At 41.8% G+C, this 19,295-nt stretch overlaps 1 protein-coding gene across 1 annotated transcript in view; it reads right to left on the bottom strand.

Moving 5' to 3' along the window:
* The window catches only part of PRSS53 (serine protease 53), a 104,538-nt gene that overhangs the window by 49,605 nt on the left and 35,638 nt on the right, over positions 1-19,295 (bottom strand). Inside the window, exon 6 of the mRNA XM_030209969.1 lies at positions 6,837-7,080. Coding sequence (XP_030065829.1) covers positions 6,837-7,080 — 244 coding nt within the window. The remainder of the gene's footprint in view (positions 1-6,836; positions 7,081-19,295) is intronic.

Consider the following 19,295-nt stretch of genomic DNA (forward strand, 5'->3'; position numbering starts at 1 on the left):
TATGTGTTCGCGTGCTGAGCTGCAAGTTTCTTTGCTGGAACTGGAAGAAGAATTGTGCTCCTCTCTCCCCGGACACGATGGATGTCACTATCTTGGAGCTCCTGCAGCTCTGGAAAGCCCCTTGGTGACTTGGGTGAGTCTTTGCGGGCAGGATGCTGCTTTTTTTTCCTTTCTTATTAATAGGAAGTTGCATTTACTCATTAGACATCGACGAGGAGCCTCACACGCTCCTCATCGACGTCGTCGTCTAATGAGTCCTGATCTAACTTCTTCTCTCCTGACCTTCCCTTTCACCTCCTGTCCTCTCCCTGCTGCCCACTCTTCCACTGATCTCCCCTCCTGACCAACTTCTGATCTCTCTCTCTCTCCCCTCACCTCCTGAATCCTCTGGCTCCAGGTGCTGGTCCACATCACCCAGGATGTGAGGGAGTGTTCAGACCCTCCTCTATGGAGCTTCTGCAGATGCTGCAATATTGGTCTACTTGATAGAGGCTGCAGGTCCTCTGCAGCTGCTGCCAGCACAGCACTCTATTCAGGCCTATGGGCACTGCCTTGGTGTGGGACACACTGGCTCTCACTCCTATGTGATCTAGATGAGACATTTTGGCATCTGGTGCCATTCTCACACCTGACATGTTTGCAGTCATGCCACCCTGGCTGATGCATGCTCTGTTGCCAGATGCTGCTGGTACTGAGGGTGGTGCGTTCTGGATTGTGCCATCCTTGGTGCTAGTTGGAGCTCAAAGGGGCCCATTGCATGGGCAGCATAGAGATCAGGGCGTCCATGGAGCCCTGCATTTCCCCCAACTTCTTCTCTTCTGATCTTCCACCTCATGACCTCTCCCTGCTGCAGTGCCCACTCTTCCTCTGATCTCACCTCCTGACCAACTTCTGATCTCTCTCTCTCCCCTCTCACCTCCTCATCTAACTTCTTCTCTGCTGACTTTCCCCTCTCACCTCTTTCGCTCTGTTCCCTTTCACCTCCTGATCTTTTCTCCTGACCTTCCCTCTCACCTCACAGAGACGTATTGGTTCCATAGGTTAGAGTACTAATTTGTTCTACACATTAAAGGGTAGACTTTTAAATGCCCAGCTGGATATATGTGGTGGTAATAATCTCATTTTTGCTAAATGTTTGACATATCCATGTACTTGCTCCCATGATATAACTGAATTCTATTATTCTGTCTTACTGTATTTTCAAATGTAACCAAGCCACATTGAACCTGAGTTTGCTTGAGATAATGTGTGACACAAAAATGTACAAAAAATAAATCCTTTATCCTCCACCACCTTTTAAGACACTGCCTATCCAGATGGCACAATAAAAGCAAGTTTGGTCCAGTGAAGACTAACTCAAAATAAGGCAGGGGAGAGAGCAGAATTGCTGGACGTGGATGGGAGGGGAGGGCAGGGGAGAGAGAAGAATCACTGGACATCATGGGAGGGGATGGCAGGGGAGAGAGGAGAATTGCTGGACTGGGAGGGGATGGCAGGGGAGAGGAGAATCGCTGGACATCATGGTAGGGGAGGGCAGGGGAGAGAGGAGAATCACTGTACTGGGAGGGGAGGGGAGGGCAGGGAAGAGAGGAGAAGTGCTGGACATGGATGGAGGGGTGGAAAGAAAAAAGATGCACATGGATGGAGATGAGGGAAAGGGAAGAGAGGAGAAAATAGGCAAAAGCTGAAGCCACGTTATATTCCTCCAGTCAATTCCATGGAGGAGGACACAGCTTTTACTTATGGATGTATGGCAAGAAATGAAGAAGAAAGGAGGAAAGTAAAGAAATACATGGAAAGGAAGCTCTGGAAACGGAGTTAAGTGAACAGATAGAGAGCAGCAGAATCAGAGACTGGGACCAATATGCATAGAAAAACAAAGTCACCAGACAACAAAGGTAAAAAAAAATAATTTAATTTTAGTGTTTGAAATATGTCCAATTTGAGAATTTACATCTGCTGTCTTATTTTTCACTGGGTATACTGGAGCTGTAACAGCTTACAGAAATTATTTCTAATGAAAGAAATCACGTTATTTTTATCTCCTATACTAGTATAATATTTTCAATGATGTCTGTTTATATGCGCCATAGCTGGTATAAGGGGTGTGGCTAATGTGGGTGTGGCTATCATAGGGGTGGAGCTATATGTGGTGACCCCGCCCATAATGAGTACCGGCACCTTTTTTTCTACAAAAAAAGCACTGGATAAATCCAAATGGAAGTCAGCCTTCCGACACTACAAAAAGAAGGTAGCTGATTCAAAACATCAGTACAATAGCAGCCTAATAGGTTAAGATGATCTTGGCAATAAAAAACTTTTCTCCTTAGTTAAAAACTATATTCCATCCCTATACTCTTTCCCCCCTAGTTTTAAAACTTGAACTTTGTACCACAGCATTAATAGATAGTCTCTAGTAGGCACTGCAGGACCTACTTTAGTCTTGGTGGGGTGGGGGGAAGCAACAGAAAAGCATGCATGATTAACTAGTTTCCATAGTGTACAACCCTTTCCCCATAGTTTTAAACTGAAATTTTCTATAGAAGTAGACACTTTCCCATAGTTTTAAACTGAAACTTTTTCTAGAGCTAGCAACGTAACAGTCAACTTTAAAAGGATAGTAGGAAGGCTCAAATCTTGTTCTAAAAGACAATTATTTTCTGTTCTTTGGTTGCTGGAGAGATAGCACTGCCACTGACCTGAATTAGTGTTAATTAAGGTGTGAGGAACTTGAATATTTACAGAGGTTACTATGGGCACTCTGATTACTGAGTTAGCTTGAAACAGTCTGTTTGAAGCAGTCCCCTTAGATTCAAAACTATAAAGAGGAAAGGTCCCACTTAACTTTATTTCTGAGAAGTTCTGAGAGAAAAGGACATTTCTCTGGTAAGTGAACATTATTTTGCCTTGTGCTTTAGGAAATTAAAGATTGGGTTTTAAAGGAGGAATTGAAGGTTAGTGATAGAATAAAAATATTAAAAAGCAAACATTATCAACTAATCTCCATACTCTTTTCTCCCTAGTTTTAAAACTTGAACTTCGTACCACAGCGTTAACAGATAGCCTCTAGCAGGCACTGCAAGACCTAGTTTAGATCTTGTCCTGCCCACCCTCCCCAACATCCTCCACCCCTGGCACAACTCTTCATTTATAGTCAGTTATTGTAATTAGTATAATAAGAAAGGAGTGTTCTTACAGAGTTTTAATTACATTTCATTAGTTCCTAAGAAGAAAACGCTAAATAAATCACACAATATACCACATAAACTAAAGACATTTTGTATTAGGCTAATATCCTTAATACATTTGCAAGTTTTAAATTATTAAAAAACTAAAAAATACTAAGAAGGAGTTAGCAGTCCAGCAGCAAGAGGGGTGCTATCCAGTCTTTTGCATTGAGGGTCACATGTATGATTATCTCCCAGTTGGTGAGAAGTTATATGTGTGTGCCTGATGCAAAGAGCTCCTAGCTTTCAGAGAACAAGTCCGTTCTCTTGAGGCTAGAGTAGCAGACTTGGTGGAGCTGAGGGAGATAGAGAGGTACATAGAGGATATCTACAGGGCTGGTGTAGAGATGTCCAGCCTCTAGTCTGGCAGCCCCTGTGCTGCCTTGGAGGAGGGAGGTCTTCTAGAAGGAGAGCATCACCCTGGTGAAGTAGGAAGTACTCCTGTAGCCAGGACCTGCCCACCAGGAGATGTACTATCCTCTCGCACCGAGGATATATCTCCAAGAACGTCTGCCCAGGAGGGAAGGGTTAGGACAGCTGTTGTAGTAGGTGATTTGATCATCAGGCATATAGATAGCTGGGTGGCTGGAGGACGTGAGAATCGCCTGGAGCGAAGGTGGCAGACTTCATGCGTCACATAGGCAGGATCTTAGATAGTGCTGGGAAGGAGCCAGCTGTCTTGGTACATGTGGGTGCCAATGACATAGGAAAATGTGGGAGGGAAGTTCTGGAAGCCAAATGTAGGTGGGAGGGAAGTTCTGGAAGCCAAATGTAGGCTCTTAGGTAGAAAGCTGAAGTCCAGATCCTCCAGGGTCACATTTTCAGAGATGCTTCCCAACGCACGGGACTCAATAGGCAGGCAGAGCGCCAAAGTCTCAATGCGTGGTTGAGACAATGGTCTAGGGATGAGGGATTTAGATTTGATAGGAACTAGAAGACATTATGGAAAAGAGGGAGACTGTTCCGAAAGGATGGGCTCCACCTTAACCGGGATGGAACCAGGCAGCTGGTGCTAACTTTTAAAAAGGAGATACAGCAGCTTTTAAACTAGAATGGGGGGGGGGGGGGGGGGGGGAATCCATCAGTCGCCCAGGAGCTCATGGTTCGGTGTGGAGTATCTTTGAAGGATACTATTGAACAGGACGTTTAGGGAATCTCAATAGAGAGGTTTCAACAATGCTGAAAGTAAGCCAAGTGTCCTTAATGAGAGAGCAGAATAAAGGATGCACGTTATCCCCTTCAACTTCTAAGCAGCTTGTAGATCAAAGGAAAAAACACAATTTGAAGTGCCTGTATACAAATGCTAGAAGCCTAAAAAATAAGATGGGAGAGTTAGAATATACAGCACTAAATGATGAGGTAGATATAATAGGCATCTCAGAGACTTGGTGGAAATAGGACAATCAATGGGACACTGTGTTAATAGGGTACAAATTGTATCACAATGATAGAGAGGATCAAATTGGATGGGGTTGTGCTATATATTAAAGAGGGAATTGAATGAAATAAAATAAACATTTCACATGACACAGATAGCAGCGTGGAATCACTATATATAGAAATTCAATGTGTGAAGGGATGCAGTATTCTTCTAGGGCTGTACTACCGTCAGCCAGGACAGAACGGACAGACAGATGAAGAAATGTTTACAGTGTTTAGGAAAGCTGGCAAATTGGGCAACGCTATAATAATGGGTGATTTCAATTACCCTTATATTGACTGGATAAATGTTACATCAGGAAGTGCCAGAGAGATAAAATTTCTAGATGTAATAAACGACAGCTTCTTCGAGCAGCTGGTCCAGGAACTGATAAGAGAGAGAGCCATTTTGAATCTGGGCCTTGGTAGCGTGCAGGGCATACTGCAACAGGTGGCAGTGTTGGGTCCACTGGAAAACAGTGATCATAACATGATCAAGTTTGAGCTACTATCTGGGATGAACCCACAAAGAAATCTACTATAGCTGCATTTAGTTAAGGGACAACTATAATAAAATGAGGAAAATGGTTAAAAAGAAACGAAAATGATTGGCTGCAAAGGTTAGGACACTAAATCAGGTGTGGACATTATTCAAAAAATACCATCATGGAAGCCCAGTCCAGATGCATTCCATGTATTTGCAAAGGTGGAAAGAAGAGAAAACGTCAGCCAGCATGGTTAAAAGGCCATTACAGCCAAAAGAATGTCATTCAAAAAATAGAAAAAGGACCCAAATGAAGAAAATAAGAAGCAACATGAGCACTGGCAAGTCAGATGCAATGCATTAATAAAGAAGGCTAAATTAGAATATTAAGAGAAACTTGCTGCAGAGGCTAAAACTCACAGTAACAACTTTTTCAGGTACATCAGAAGCAGAAAACCTGATGGAATCCGTGGGACAGTTAGATCACTAAGGATCAAAAGTGGCACTCAGGGAGGACAAGGCCATAGCAGAGAAACTGAATGAATTTTTTTGCTTCTGTCTTTACGGAAGAAGATGTAAAAGATCTGCCTGTACCGGAAATGATTTTCAAGGGCGATGATGCGGAGGAACTGAAAGAAATTTTGATGAACCTGGAAGATGAACTGAGCCAAATTGATAAATTAAAGAGTAGTAAATCACCTGGACCAGATAGCATACATCCAAGGGTACACAAAGAACTCAAGCATGAAATTGCTGATCTGCTGTTAGTAATATGTAACCTCTGGTTAAAATTGTCCATAGTGCCTGAAGATTGGAGGGTGGCCAATGTGACGCTGATTTTTAAAAAGGGTTCTGGGGTGATCCGGGAAATTATAGACTGGTAAGCCTGATGTCAGTGCCAAGCAAAATAGTGGAAAGATATAGAGAAATGAGAAAAGGTTCAAGGAAAAATGACCAATATGATAAAGGGGATGGAACGACTAAAGAGGCTAGGGCTCTTCAGCTTGGAAAAGAGACAGCTGAAGGGGGATATGATTGAGATATACAAAATTCTGAGTGGTATAGAACGGGTAAAAGTGAATTGATTTTTCACTCTGTCTAAAAGTACAAAGATTAAGGGACACTCAAGGAAGTTACATGGAAATACTTTTAAAACAAACAGGAGGAAATATTTTTTCACTCAAAGAATAGTTAAACTCTGGACCTCGTTGCCAGAGGATGTGGTAACAGCAATTAGCATATCTGACTTTAAAAAGTTTTGAACAAGTTCCTGGAGGAAGAGTCCATAGTCTGCTATTGAGATAGAGACGGGGGAAGCCACTGCTTGCCCTGTGATCGGTAGCATGGAATGCTGCCACTATTTGAGTTTCTGTCAGGTACTTGTGACCTGAATTGGCTACTGTTAAAAGCAGGATACTCAGCTAGATGGACCATGGTTATTCTTATGTTCTTAACATAAGTAGGCAGATATTTAGATTATGTTGCTAGAGGCAGGCAGACCAACATGTGTTAGTTTATTTAATTTATTGGTATTATAAAGAACTTTGAAATGTCAATTGTTTGAGTTGGAAGTCTGTGTGCCTCAGAAAACCATGGGGAAGTGACCAAATACACAATCCAAAATATTGTTCTACCCCTCCCTATCATCCCCTGTCTGCGACATTATTGCTATGAAGCCCCTCTTCCACTGCCTGTTGATAACACACCTGGGTTCTTGGTACTGATAAGGTCCTCACACTGTCCATCATCAACCATCTCAGGCACATCCACAGTCTGCTCAGCAAAGGAGACCTCTGTGTTCACCTGAGCCTGGATCCAGTCTGCATATTTTGTAACCTCACTCAGAAGAACTGGGCTATTGGGGAGATGGCAGCCAAGGGTAAAACTGATCACTCCGGCCAGAAACCAGGCTCCATTCTCATAGCAAACCATTGGACCACCAGAGTCCCCCTGAGGGTAAAAAACAGAAGAGAAAATAATAGATAAAGGGAATTTTCAAAGGTATTTAACTGGGTAACTAAATACCCAGCTAGACTGTCTTGGTTGAAAATTGTTACCTTCACAACAGCTAAAAATGTGAACAAGCTTTCATAATACTCATACCTTCAACCTCTTTCAAAAGGGGTACTTTTAGGTTAGGGAGAAAACAGCATGTGTACATTTGGGATTTTCAAATATGTGTATTGTGTTATGTTTCACCACCCACCAAAATATGAGGTGTAAAGTATTCATACACTACTGTGCTCATGTACCCAAAATGTCCCTCCTGTATCTAAATAACTCTCATGACCCTCAAACATTAGAGATAGGACGAGCCTTGTAAGGACTTTGCTGATCATTCTCAGCTACAGTTCTGCTCTACAGATGCTAGTGGCTTGGAGCAGACAATAAGATTCATGTTGACCCTCCAGATACTTGCAGCTCAATGCAACCATGAAGGCTGCATTGAGAGTTTTCAGATGTAGCTGTAACCTCCAAACACCATAGATTCCTCATCTATACTAAAGAGGGCAATTTCCAGTATGGAAGGGTAGTTTCCCTATGTGCCTTGCTTCCAGTATTAATGACTATGGGCAGGGTAATTGCAAGGACACCCAAGCCAAGCAACCATCTTGAGCACTAAACTTGGAAAGGGATGCAAAGAGAGAACAGCAGCACCTTTCTGTCATGGTGCTTTTCCTCTCCTTTTCCTCCCCTAATCACATATTTTACTCATCAACAATTTGGTCTTCATGAGGCTCCATAGATACCCAACATTGCAGAGCTCAAAAAGCTGATCAGAAGCTAAAATGCAGCTGCAAAAAACCAAGGGAGCAGTACAATATAGGGTTAAGTTCTGATGTGCGCTAAACAAGTCCAGGATCTGAAGTAATCATATTGGGTAAACTTAGGGTGGCCAAACAAGTTGATAAGGTAGTGGCAAGAGGAAAAGGGAAGTGATATTGCCATTATATAAACCATTGGTGAAACTTCTATTTTATTCGGCATGCTTGTATCCCACCAAATCTACTGTTCCCTCTAAGCTGAGCAGGAGTCCTCCACCTACAGTCCTGCAAATGGGTGGTGCTGTTTCAATATTATATGTTCAATATTAACATATAACAAATCTAATGACTAATTCATTTATCTAACAATATGTAATCTTGCATTCACTCACTAACTTCCACTGTTTAAAAAAAGAAGACAGTCATCTATAATACCTTGGTAATGAATATCCTTTAGAGAAGAAATGGAAAAAAAAACCCCATTGCAGTCAAAATTTGAGAACAATCTCTGGATTTGGAGAGAGATAATAATTGAATAAAATGGCCCGGGGCCAAACCATTTATTGACTTAAAGACCATACAAGCAACGTTTAATGTTATTCTTGTTTGAATCAGCAACTAATGCAATTTTATTATCAGAGAAGAAACCTGATTTTATCTCTGAAAATTAAAAATTAATTTAACAGTAGAATTCTGAAGCAGCTGAAGCTTTCAAAATGATTCACCTGAAAGCCCTGTATACTTGCAATAGTCTGAATGATGAATAATCAAAGCATGACACAAGATCCCACAATGGTCCTTGTGGAACAAAGACCTAATTAGATGTAATTTAAAAGGAAAAATTATGTTTTAACATTTTCTTTCCTTTAGCCCTAAGAGATCAGTCAGAACTTGTGTGTCATCTTCATCAATCAATGGATGGAGACAAAGATTAGTTTGTGATTCATCCCTTAAGGTTATGATACAACCCTGGAACCTTCAGTATTTCAAATGACAAAGCATTGGTGCTCATACATATTGATCCAAGCATGCACTATAATCATGCATTAGTCAAATTAAGAAGGTACTTTTGATATCATTGGCTCACAGACTTCCAATCAAAACAGAAACTGCTGAAGATGATTGACAGAGGGTCAACCAACTGAAGTAGAAACTATTGTATTACAATGATATAGCATTGTGTAAATGGAGCATGAGCCATTGAAGTCAAGTGGTATCCAATTCATTACCTAGGGCAGTGATGGGCAACCTTTTGAGCTTGGTGTGTCAAAATTCGCGAAAAAACCGAGCATAACTCGGGTGGTGTGTCACTTCGATAAAAATCTACTAGGACCGCCCCCGGGCCCCCCCTACCCGAGATCGCTGCCCACCCGAGGTCGCTGGGCCCCCCCTCCACCTGCTACCGGGCCCAGAACTAACCTTAAAGCCTCCTTTCACGTCACAGCAAGCAGCAGCAGGGCAGACCTCTCCTCCTTCCTTCTGTGCTCTGCCCTCGCGGACGTTACGTCAGGTGAGGGCGGGACACGGAAGGAAGGAGTGGCCTGCCCTGCTGCTGCTTGCTGCGACGTGAAAGGAGGCTTTAAGGTTAGTTTCCGGGAGCGAGGAGGGAGGGAGGACCACACTGCGGCGGCGCCGCGTGTCATCAAAATGGCTACGCGTGTCAGTGCTGACATGCTTGTCATAGGTTCGCCATCAGGGACCTAGGGCAACAGGTATTGAAATCCACTGATCAGAAGTTCCAGATAACGGTCTCTGAAAATGAGAAGCTGAAAGACCAACTCCATATCAAATCTAAAGGGTCAGCAAGCCTTTTCTTTTGTAGCAAAGAAGTCATAATGAAGCTGAGAAATCTTATTAAAAGCCTCCTGGGAATAGAGCATTTTTTTAATACATAGGCTTGGTGCAACAATAAAACAGGTATGGATAAGCAGAAAGGGTGGGCTTCTGGACTGATCTATTGGGACTAAAGGAAGAAAATTATCAGGTAAGACATAATTTTTCCTTGCTTAGCATATAATTTTTCCTTCTTTAGCACCCCACATATCAGTCCAGAACTTTGTGAGATGTAGCAAAGCAGTTCACAGAAAGGATGGAAAGTTATGCCTATAACTCAAGAAGCTCACCCTAAGTAAAGGGTATCCTAAGACATTATCAAAAGAGGCAATGTGTAAGAGAAATACTTTTGTCACCAAGAGGTTGCAGCACCAAAGATACTGGGAGGTGAAAGCATAGAATGAGAGACAAAAGTACCACATAGCCTCTGTGAGACTGAAGGACAATTGATAATGGGAGACTTCAATGTAGGTGATAATGTACAGGAGAAGCATGGGTAAGGCTGGCACACTGAAGGATAGCAGTTAGAGTAAGACTGAAAGGCCAAACCACAACAATCACAGTGAAGCTGAAATATAGCAGATACTGAGACATAGCTGATACTGCAAGGATGAAATATGACTGGGATTGTAAGACTGAAGCATAGCCAAGACTGCTATACAGAATCCCAACTATTATTTTGAGCAGATAACTTTAGTAGCAGCTAATACTGTGAAACCGAAGCAAAGGAGACCCAAGTAACTGAAACCGTGAAAATGAGACACCAAAACACAAGTAATACTATGACTCTGAGAGTGGCTGCTTATACCAAAAAGGTAAAAGCCCAGAAGACATAAAATAGTAAGACACTGGAACGCAGGTGATGCTGATAAGATGAAACTTAGCTGCCACTGAGAAACTGAAGTATATGTAGCATTGAGAAGATGAGGCACATACAAGACAGAGTAACTGAAGCAATACTATCACAGATCAGGTGAAGCATCGCTGGGCCTTTAAGGACAAGCACAGCTAAGGCTGTGAAACTAACCAATACCTTATTGAAGCAGCTAAAGTACAGCTGATATTTTGAGGTCAAAGCATAGCTAATGAAGAGAAAATAAGTAGAACTGATTCTGTGAGATTAAGCACTGCAGAATCTTTGAGGTTAAGCTCAGCCAGTTCCGCACGGCTAAAGATCTCTTCTGAATCAGTGAGGCAAAGTGTAGCTGATTTTGTGAAGTTAAGGTCAACTGATCTGATGAGTTGAAGCTCAAGAAATTCTAGAAGGCTAAACACAGGTGATTCTGCAAGGCTAAGCACAAGTAATTCTGTGAGGCTAAACGGGTGATTTTTTGAAGCTAAAAATAGGTATGTCTGGAAAGTTAAGCACAGATCATACTGTGAGGTTAAGCACAGGTGATTCTGTGAAGTGAAGCAGAGATGATTGTGTGAGGTTAATACAGTAAATCCATGAAGTGAAGAACAGGTGATTTGTGAAGACAAGCACCTGAAATTCTCCAAGGCTAAGTCTAGCTGAGTCCAAATGGATAAGACCAACTAATACTTGAGGTTAATCACGAATGATTCTGTGAAGTTATCCACAGTTTCTCCTCTGAGCTTGAACCTACACATATTGTTTGAGGAAAAGGCCAACCAATTCCTTGAGTATAAGGTCAACTGAGTCTGTGAGGCTAAGCTCAGATTCTGTAGATTCTAAGAGGATAAGGATAGCTTATCACAGGTGATCCTGTGAGGTAACTGATTCTGTGATGCAAAACAGCTGAATCTGCGAGGTGAAGTACACCTGAATCTGTGAAGTAAAGCACAGAAAGTATCTGTGCCTGAAGCACCACCAATACATGATAGTGAATCTCAGATGTAAGTTGAGAAATAAGCAGGGTATCAGCTGAGAATGAAGCAGTCTGTGCCTCAAAGTTGAAAATGCCTATAAAATCATAAGATAAAACCAACCTGAAGGGAAAAAATTTAATCTATCAGACAGGATCATAGCTGAAACTGAGAAGGTGTCAAAGCTTTCAATCTGAGGCAGACACCTGTACACTGAAAGAGAACTGAAAATTCAGGTTAGAATATAAGTGACAGGTATAGCATAAAATAATACAGCCAATAACCTAGAAAGTAAGATGCAAATGAGGTCTAAATATATACCAGCCAATAGGGTCCAGAAGCAACCCTGGCAACTAGTAGAAAAATCCAATAGACAATAGACCTGGAATGAAACATAGTCGATGCTGAAAGAAGAAATGTAGTTTTTACTGATAGAAAGAAATACAATCACTGTGAATAAACACACATTCCCTGCTGACCAAAGAAACAAGTTGATATAAGAAACTAAGTTTCTAATAATAACAAATCCTTATCATCCAACGCATCCCAAAAACTTCACTATTGATAATATAACCTACCCATTGGAGTCAAATATGAAAATCCTAAGAGAAACAATTGATCAAAAATTATCATTTAAGCCACAAGTAACTAAAGTAGTGTCCAGTGTCTTTAAATCACTGGAAATTAAAAAGATTAAGATCTTACTTTCCTAACTCAATCACTAGTATTATCTAAATTTGATTATTGCAATGCCATTTATGCAGGTCTAAAAAACCCATTAATCAGAAAACTTCAAACTACACAGAACACGGCAACTCACCTTGTACTCAGAGCTCCCTGTTACTCTAAAGCAACACCATTACTACTAAATTACTCTGGCTTTTGATAAATGCATGTATCACATTCAAATTATGCATATTCATTTATCAAATAATTTATGGTCTTTCTCCATCTTATATGCAGAATCTTATTGAGTTGCCAATGCACAACGTTAAGAATTCTTCTAGAGATTTCCTTGCTTTACACTTCTCACATTGCAATAAAATTAAATACAAAACAATTCACACTGCTGGATTCTCATACTAATGTACCAAGAGATGGAATTCCCTGCCTAAACAATTGCATCATACAACTGAATATCTCATATTTTGCAAACTGCTAAAAACATACTTGGTAAGATCCTTTATCAATGATAGAAGCAACCAATCTACTATGTAATCTATAGGTTGTAAAATTCATAATTACATCATATTCTTCTTGTTATTACAATGTTTTCAGTTACATTACCTGTATAATTGATACTATTGTGTTTCAATACTATATGTTCTATGTAATATGAAGTGGTTATCAAGTGTTTCTGTTCATTGTAAGCCACATAGAAACCAAACTTGTTTGGGATTATCTGGGATATAAATGTTGTAATAAATACTTAAATTAATAAATAAGAACTTCCTAAGCAGCCCTAAACATGCTTAGCTGGGGGAAAAGTACTGCAGCTAGGTGATCTTTGGTGACAAAGAAAAGAATCATAGTAATAAGACTCTGAAGACTTGTTCTTGATAGTATCTGACAGCCAGAGCTTTCAGCTTCATGCTCCTGCCATCTTTGGAGGCCCGTCCCAATATCTTGCTAAGATAACAACAGATAAGATAAGATATTGGATAACCATCAACCTCAAACATTATATGTTCCTCAGGCTTAAGTTCCAGGTTTCTGGACCTCCAGGTATCATCTAGTCAGGGAGAGCAGAAGGACACTATGCAACTCAGCAGTGAGGAAGAATAGACCAACGTAAAAAAAACATCATCTGTATATCAAATTAGAATATCAGTTGGAAGAATGCCTATCCTAAAATAATTGTTGTCCACCAAGGCAGCTTGTGGAAAAGAATAGCTCAACCAGGTCTCAAGCTCCATACAGAAAAATAGTTTATAGTTTATTAGGAACTTTCTATACCAGCTTTCCAAAATAGGTCAAAGCGGTGTACAGACTAAAAACAAACAGAAAGGAACACCATTTTTGACAGGCAGACATAAGAACTCAAAGACACCAGAAGGTGAATCGTGAGTGTAGCAAGAATTAGCAGAACAGACTGTAAACTATGCAGTGCTTTATTTTCCAGAGCTCCTAGAAGAGGGTCACCCAGTCTTGAATAAGAAGTTGGAAACAGAAGAAACAGCGCTTGCTAAAGTCTCCAATGATCTGTTCCTAGCCAGATCCAAAGGTCTCTATTCTATCCTCATCCTTCTCGATCTATCTGCTGCTTTTGACACTGTGGATCACAGCCTACTCCTTGATACGCTGTCCTCACTTGGATTTCAGGGCTCTGTTCTTTCCTGGTTTTCTTCTTATCTCTCCCAGCGTACCTTTAGTGTATACTCTAGTGGATCCTCTTCTACTTCTATCCCACTGTCAGTTGGTGCACCTCAGGGATCTGTCCTGGGACCTCTTCTCTTCTCCATCTATACTTCTTCCCTTGGTACTCTGATCTCATCCCATGGTTTTCAGTATCATCTTTACACTGATGACTCCCAGATCTACCTCTCCACACCAGAAATCTCAGCCGAAATCCAGGCCAAAGTATCAGCCTGCCTGTCTGACATTGCTGCCTGGATGTCTCAGCGCCATCTGAAACTAAACATGACCAAGGCTGAGCTTCTTATCTTTCCCCCTAAACCAACCTCTCCTCCTCCCCCATTCTCTATTTCTGTGGATAACACTCTCATCCTTCCTGTCTCATCAGCTCGTAACCTTGGGGTCATCTTCGACTCCTCCCTCTCCTTCTCGGCACATATTCAACAGACTGCTAAAACCTGTCGTTTCTTTCTCTATAATATCAGCAAAATTCACCCTTTCCTTTCTGAGCACACTACCAGAACCCTCATCCATGCTCTTATCACCTCTCACTTAGACTATTGCAACTTGCTTCTCACAGGTCTCCCACTTAGCCATCTCTCTCCTCTTCAATCTGTTCAAAATTCTGCTGCACGACTAATATTCCGCCAGTGTCGTTATGCTCATATTAGCCCTCTCCTCAAATCACTTCACTGGCTTCCTATCCGTTTCCGCATACAGTTCAAACTCCTCTTATTGACCTATAAGTGCATTCACTCTGCAGCTCCTCAGTACCTCTCCACTCTCATCTCTCCCTACATTTCTACCTGGGAACTCCCTTCACTGGGTAAATCTCTCTTATCTGCACCCTTCTTCTCCACTGCTTACTCCAAACTCTGTTCCTTTTATTTTGCTGCACCATATGCCTGGAATAGACTTCCTGAGCCGGTACATCAAGCTCCATCTCTGACCGTCTTCAAATCTAAGCTAAAAGCCCACCTTTTTGATGCTGCTTTTAACTTCTAACCCTTATTCACTTGTTCAGAACCCTTATTTTATCATCCTCACTTTAACATTCCCTTATCTCTTGTTTGTCCTGTTTATCTGTCCTAATTAGATTGTAAGCTCTGTCGAGCAGGGACTGTCTCTTCATATTCAAGTGTACAGCGCTGCGTACATCTAGTAGCGCTATAGAAATGATAAGTAGTAGTAGTAGTGCACAGTCAAAAGCGGACCGGCAGTAGTCAGAGCAGACTGTGAGAATGACCCCCTAGCATGAGCATCCAGCTTGAACACAGCAAGCAACCAGGCAAGTCTGCCTGAGACATTTTCTTTCTTTCTTTTTTTTAAACTTAACTGTTCTGAGTGGAGGTTCACTGTACCCCTCCAAAGTGAGAGTGCCCACAAAAGGAAAGACATTAGATGAAGTAGATTGGGACATCATATCCTATTGCGGATCTAAAAACACAACTGGAGAAAATGGCAACTCATCCCATGTGCAGGAAAGCCAGACACCAAATGGACACATCACCTCAGTGGGAAGGTACCCTAGAGGCTTCATGCTGCACTGAATAAAAAATGGAAAAAACCCATGAAAGACCCTTATTGTTACCTCAGCTACCGTGGATACCCGGGGCCTACAGAGCTCTCTCTCCTCCCTTGGTCTGGTCTGTTCACATTCAAGTGGCTCTCTGTGAAGCTACCAACACTACTATGCCATGGCTTCTTAGAAGACATTCAATCAGTATGGTGATCTTTGCAAGGCTAAATATAACCCTTCCCCCACAAGGCACAGTAGCAAAATACCTCAACTGTCCTGTTCAATTCAACTACTTGTCAGCAAGACTGTCATCACAAAAGGAGAGGAGGGGGAGGAAGCTCAGAGATATCCCAGCTCAATGGCAAATTATCTTCTGTAAAAGCTTTGCAGATTGGAGCCCAGACTGTCTAAGGTACCCCTAAGCTCAACTAAAGCTCAGAGTGAACTGGCTTAGGAGCAAAATCCATTAAACAGCTCAGGAACTCCATTGGAAACAGAAAAACACTGAATGTTCCAGGGCTAATGATACTGTTAAGGAGTGAATCATAAACAACTACATTCTTTCTCTGCCTCCATCCACTGGTTGACAGATATAACCCACAAGATCTGGACTGATCTGTGGGATGCTAAGGAAGCAACTTTTAAATAAACTGGCTACTTTGGAATCTATAAATAAGGTGGAGTCCTGAATCATACCAAATACCCTTGAGTTCTTTTCAATTGGAAGAATCTCATCTGAAAAGAATGTCACAGTTTTCAAAAGGTATCCTGTTAGGAAGCTTAACTATAAAATTCTAGTCTCCTACTTATTCAATTTTTTTAAAAATGCACCCCTGACCATTTTTCCACAAGCTCATTTTTTTTTATTAATGGCTAGAGAGAATTCTGGAGACTGAATCTTTGAAAGGATACAAAACAAATAGAGTCAGTCCAGAGGTCAACTATTAAAACAGTCAGCAGCTTTTATCATAAAGCTTATGGGGACAGTCTTAGAAGAAGACTCACACAAGACTCTGCTTCAGGAAGCAGGTGAGAGCCTGACTCTTTTTCAAAGCCTTTAATGGAACTTGGAAGAGGCAACTAACGAGCAAGTAACACACAAGGACTAACATCAGCTGCACATACTGCAGCAGGACTTGCTTACCACATGTACCCTATCTGAGATCAATTGCATGTACCTTTTCTGATTTCATATTCAGTTTTTCCTAAAGTTGACCACCCTTATCATCTATCTAAACTTTTGTTACTTTATTTTATATTTCTATATGGTCATCTTCCACTTGTCCCCTTTGCTGTCTGTAAAGATGTTTTAATGTTTTATGTTGACATTGTAAGTAGCAAACTATGCTGTAATGTGTACTGATATGTTATAGCTGTAATTTTTTATTGCCTATGTCCAAGTAATACTTGCTGTCCCTTGCAGGCTGTCCCAAGGATCTGTGTGATCTGTGAAGCCACACAGGGTGCAAGGGAAACAGCAGCTCAAAAATCATTCCCTCCAATAATACCCTGGACTTTTGTAAAAATTAATTTAAAAATATAAGCAAATCGATATTATAAGTGATTTAACCAGCCAGAAATGGCCCCAGGCCAGATAAATCACCTGTTCTGGGGTAACTGCTAATTTTCAGTGGAACTTAACTAATTAGTGCTGCTGCAAATAACTGGTTAGTGTTGAAGTCTAAGCCAGATATTTTAGGGGTGTTCTGGGGGCAGAGTCATCATTTGGCCGGTTAAGTACTGATATTCAGCATTTAACCAGCCAGGTTAACCGCATAAATAGGACCACATAAAAGTTAGGCCTATCTTTATAGCCAGTTAAATGCTGAATATCACACTTAGGCCCAGATGCATCAAACAAACGTAACAAAATCTAAATCGTTAAAGTCCTTAACGATTTTGAAAAACCGAAGCATGCACCAAAAAAACAGGTCAAACATGTTCGTTGCGGTATCCAGAAGTACAATGTATCACTGAATCTTAATCCCCGTCGTAATCGGCCCCTAAATCATGCGCAGAGCAGCCAAGCGTTATGCTGGCTGCTCTGCGCATGCCACAAACGTCCAAAAAAAACCACAACACAAACATGTGGCTCCCCACTTCCCCCTGCACTAACCAAAACATAAAAAAAATCCAAATAGATCGGGAGGGGGCAAAGGAGCTCGTCAGGAGCGTCCTGTATGGGCACCCTTGCCCCCCCCCCAAGATCGCCGCTGTTTCCCGCTTCAGCCGGTTTTAATAAAAACAAATCTCCAAATTTTCTCATCCCCGGTCCCCCTCCCTTCCTGTGTTTCCTGTCCCTTGCTCCAGGGCTCCACCTCCCGCCATCCTCCGCCTCCGCCCCCGTGCCCCGCCCCCTGGGATCGTCGCCGCCGCTCCCACCCTCCACCGGACCCCCCCTCCGCATTACAGTCCCGTGCAGTGCCTCTCACCTATATGCGAAGGTGCTGCATGGGATAGAACATCTGATCGCCAATTGCTTCTCCCTTCTCCTTGAGTCTGTTGTTCCTGGGCCCGCCCTCCATTGACGTAAGTTACCTACATTATCTACGTAGGTAACTTACGTCAATGGAGGGCGGGCCCAGGAACAACGTCGGAGAAGGGAGAAGCAATTGTCGATCAGATGTTTTATCCCGTGCAGCACCTTCGCATACAGGTGTTGTTTTGGTTAGTGCAGGGGGAAGTGGGGAACTACCGGTTTGCGTTTTTATATAACTTTTTTTTTTTTTACATGCCAGCTTGCATTTTTAAGGTGCAGGAGGGAGCGGGGAGATGACAGCTCAGGCCTGAACGACAGGTCTGAGAGCTCGCTAAATTTGTCACGTTAAATGATTCGTTAGATCGTCGGTATGGTTAGTGCATAGCGAATTGTCCACATTTCAATGGTAGTTTCTGGTTTGCATTCCGTTTTCGTTATCTGCTAGTGGCTTCAGAAAAAGGCCTATAATGCATGCAACGGCCGCAAATTTTGTCGTTAGAGGGTCATTAAAGGGTCGTTAGAGTTTTGTGCATCTAGGCCTTAACCAGCTATGTGTTAACAAGCTCAGCAAACCCAGAAATTCAATGCCGAAGCCTAGACATGGACCGCATTGAATTTCTGGGCATAATGCCAGCAGTCAACAGCAAAATACTGATTACCGCCAGCTGATATATGGAATGGCCTCTCTTGTTTTTTCTTGGCAGACTTTTCACCCTTTTGGATTAAATAAAGAAGCAGAATGGGCAGAAGTAATGTAATGCAATGTATATGTTAATAGATATTTGAATTTAAATTGTGGGTAACAGTTACATCATGCAATTTGAGGGTAGGTCTCTCTATTTAAGGACCACCTGAATGTGTATGTGTCAGTGTTTTTAGCAGTTGAACCCACATAGTTCCCATCCATGAGGACGTGCTGAAAAAGAGCTTGTGACGGTAAATGTAAGTCAATTTTAGTAAGTTAAATGATTGAGTGATTGAAGTTCAAAATCTGTGTCCCTGTATTGTTTTCATGATTATTAACAGAACAGCCACTATAATAAGGTGGCAGTTGAACGGCTCCTGAGGACACCTTTTGGCGAAACACAGTCTAGTGTAAACAAGAAAATTATCAAGTTGGATCTTCAGTTTGATGATGATGATGGGTTACATAGAGATCATGTGGACTGCAACTGCAAAGCATTAATTTATTTAAAGGGCCCTTTAAATATCCACGATTTTTCTCATGGTTGAACTCTGGATTTATACAATACAGGACATTGTGGACTCATTCTTCACTCTCCAGATGGTTACTTTCTTTAAAAGTGGTTTATAGTCTTCTGATTATCATCTACAGATGGACACTTTGTCGCGTCCTTCACCTGTGGCACGCGCCCCGTGGTCTGGC

Source organism: Microcaecilia unicolor, chromosome 7 (assembly GCF_901765095.1).
Source record: "Microcaecilia unicolor chromosome 7, aMicUni1.1, whole genome shotgun sequence".
Taxonomy (NCBI): Eukaryota; Metazoa; Chordata; class Amphibia; order Gymnophiona; family Siphonopidae; genus Microcaecilia; species Microcaecilia unicolor.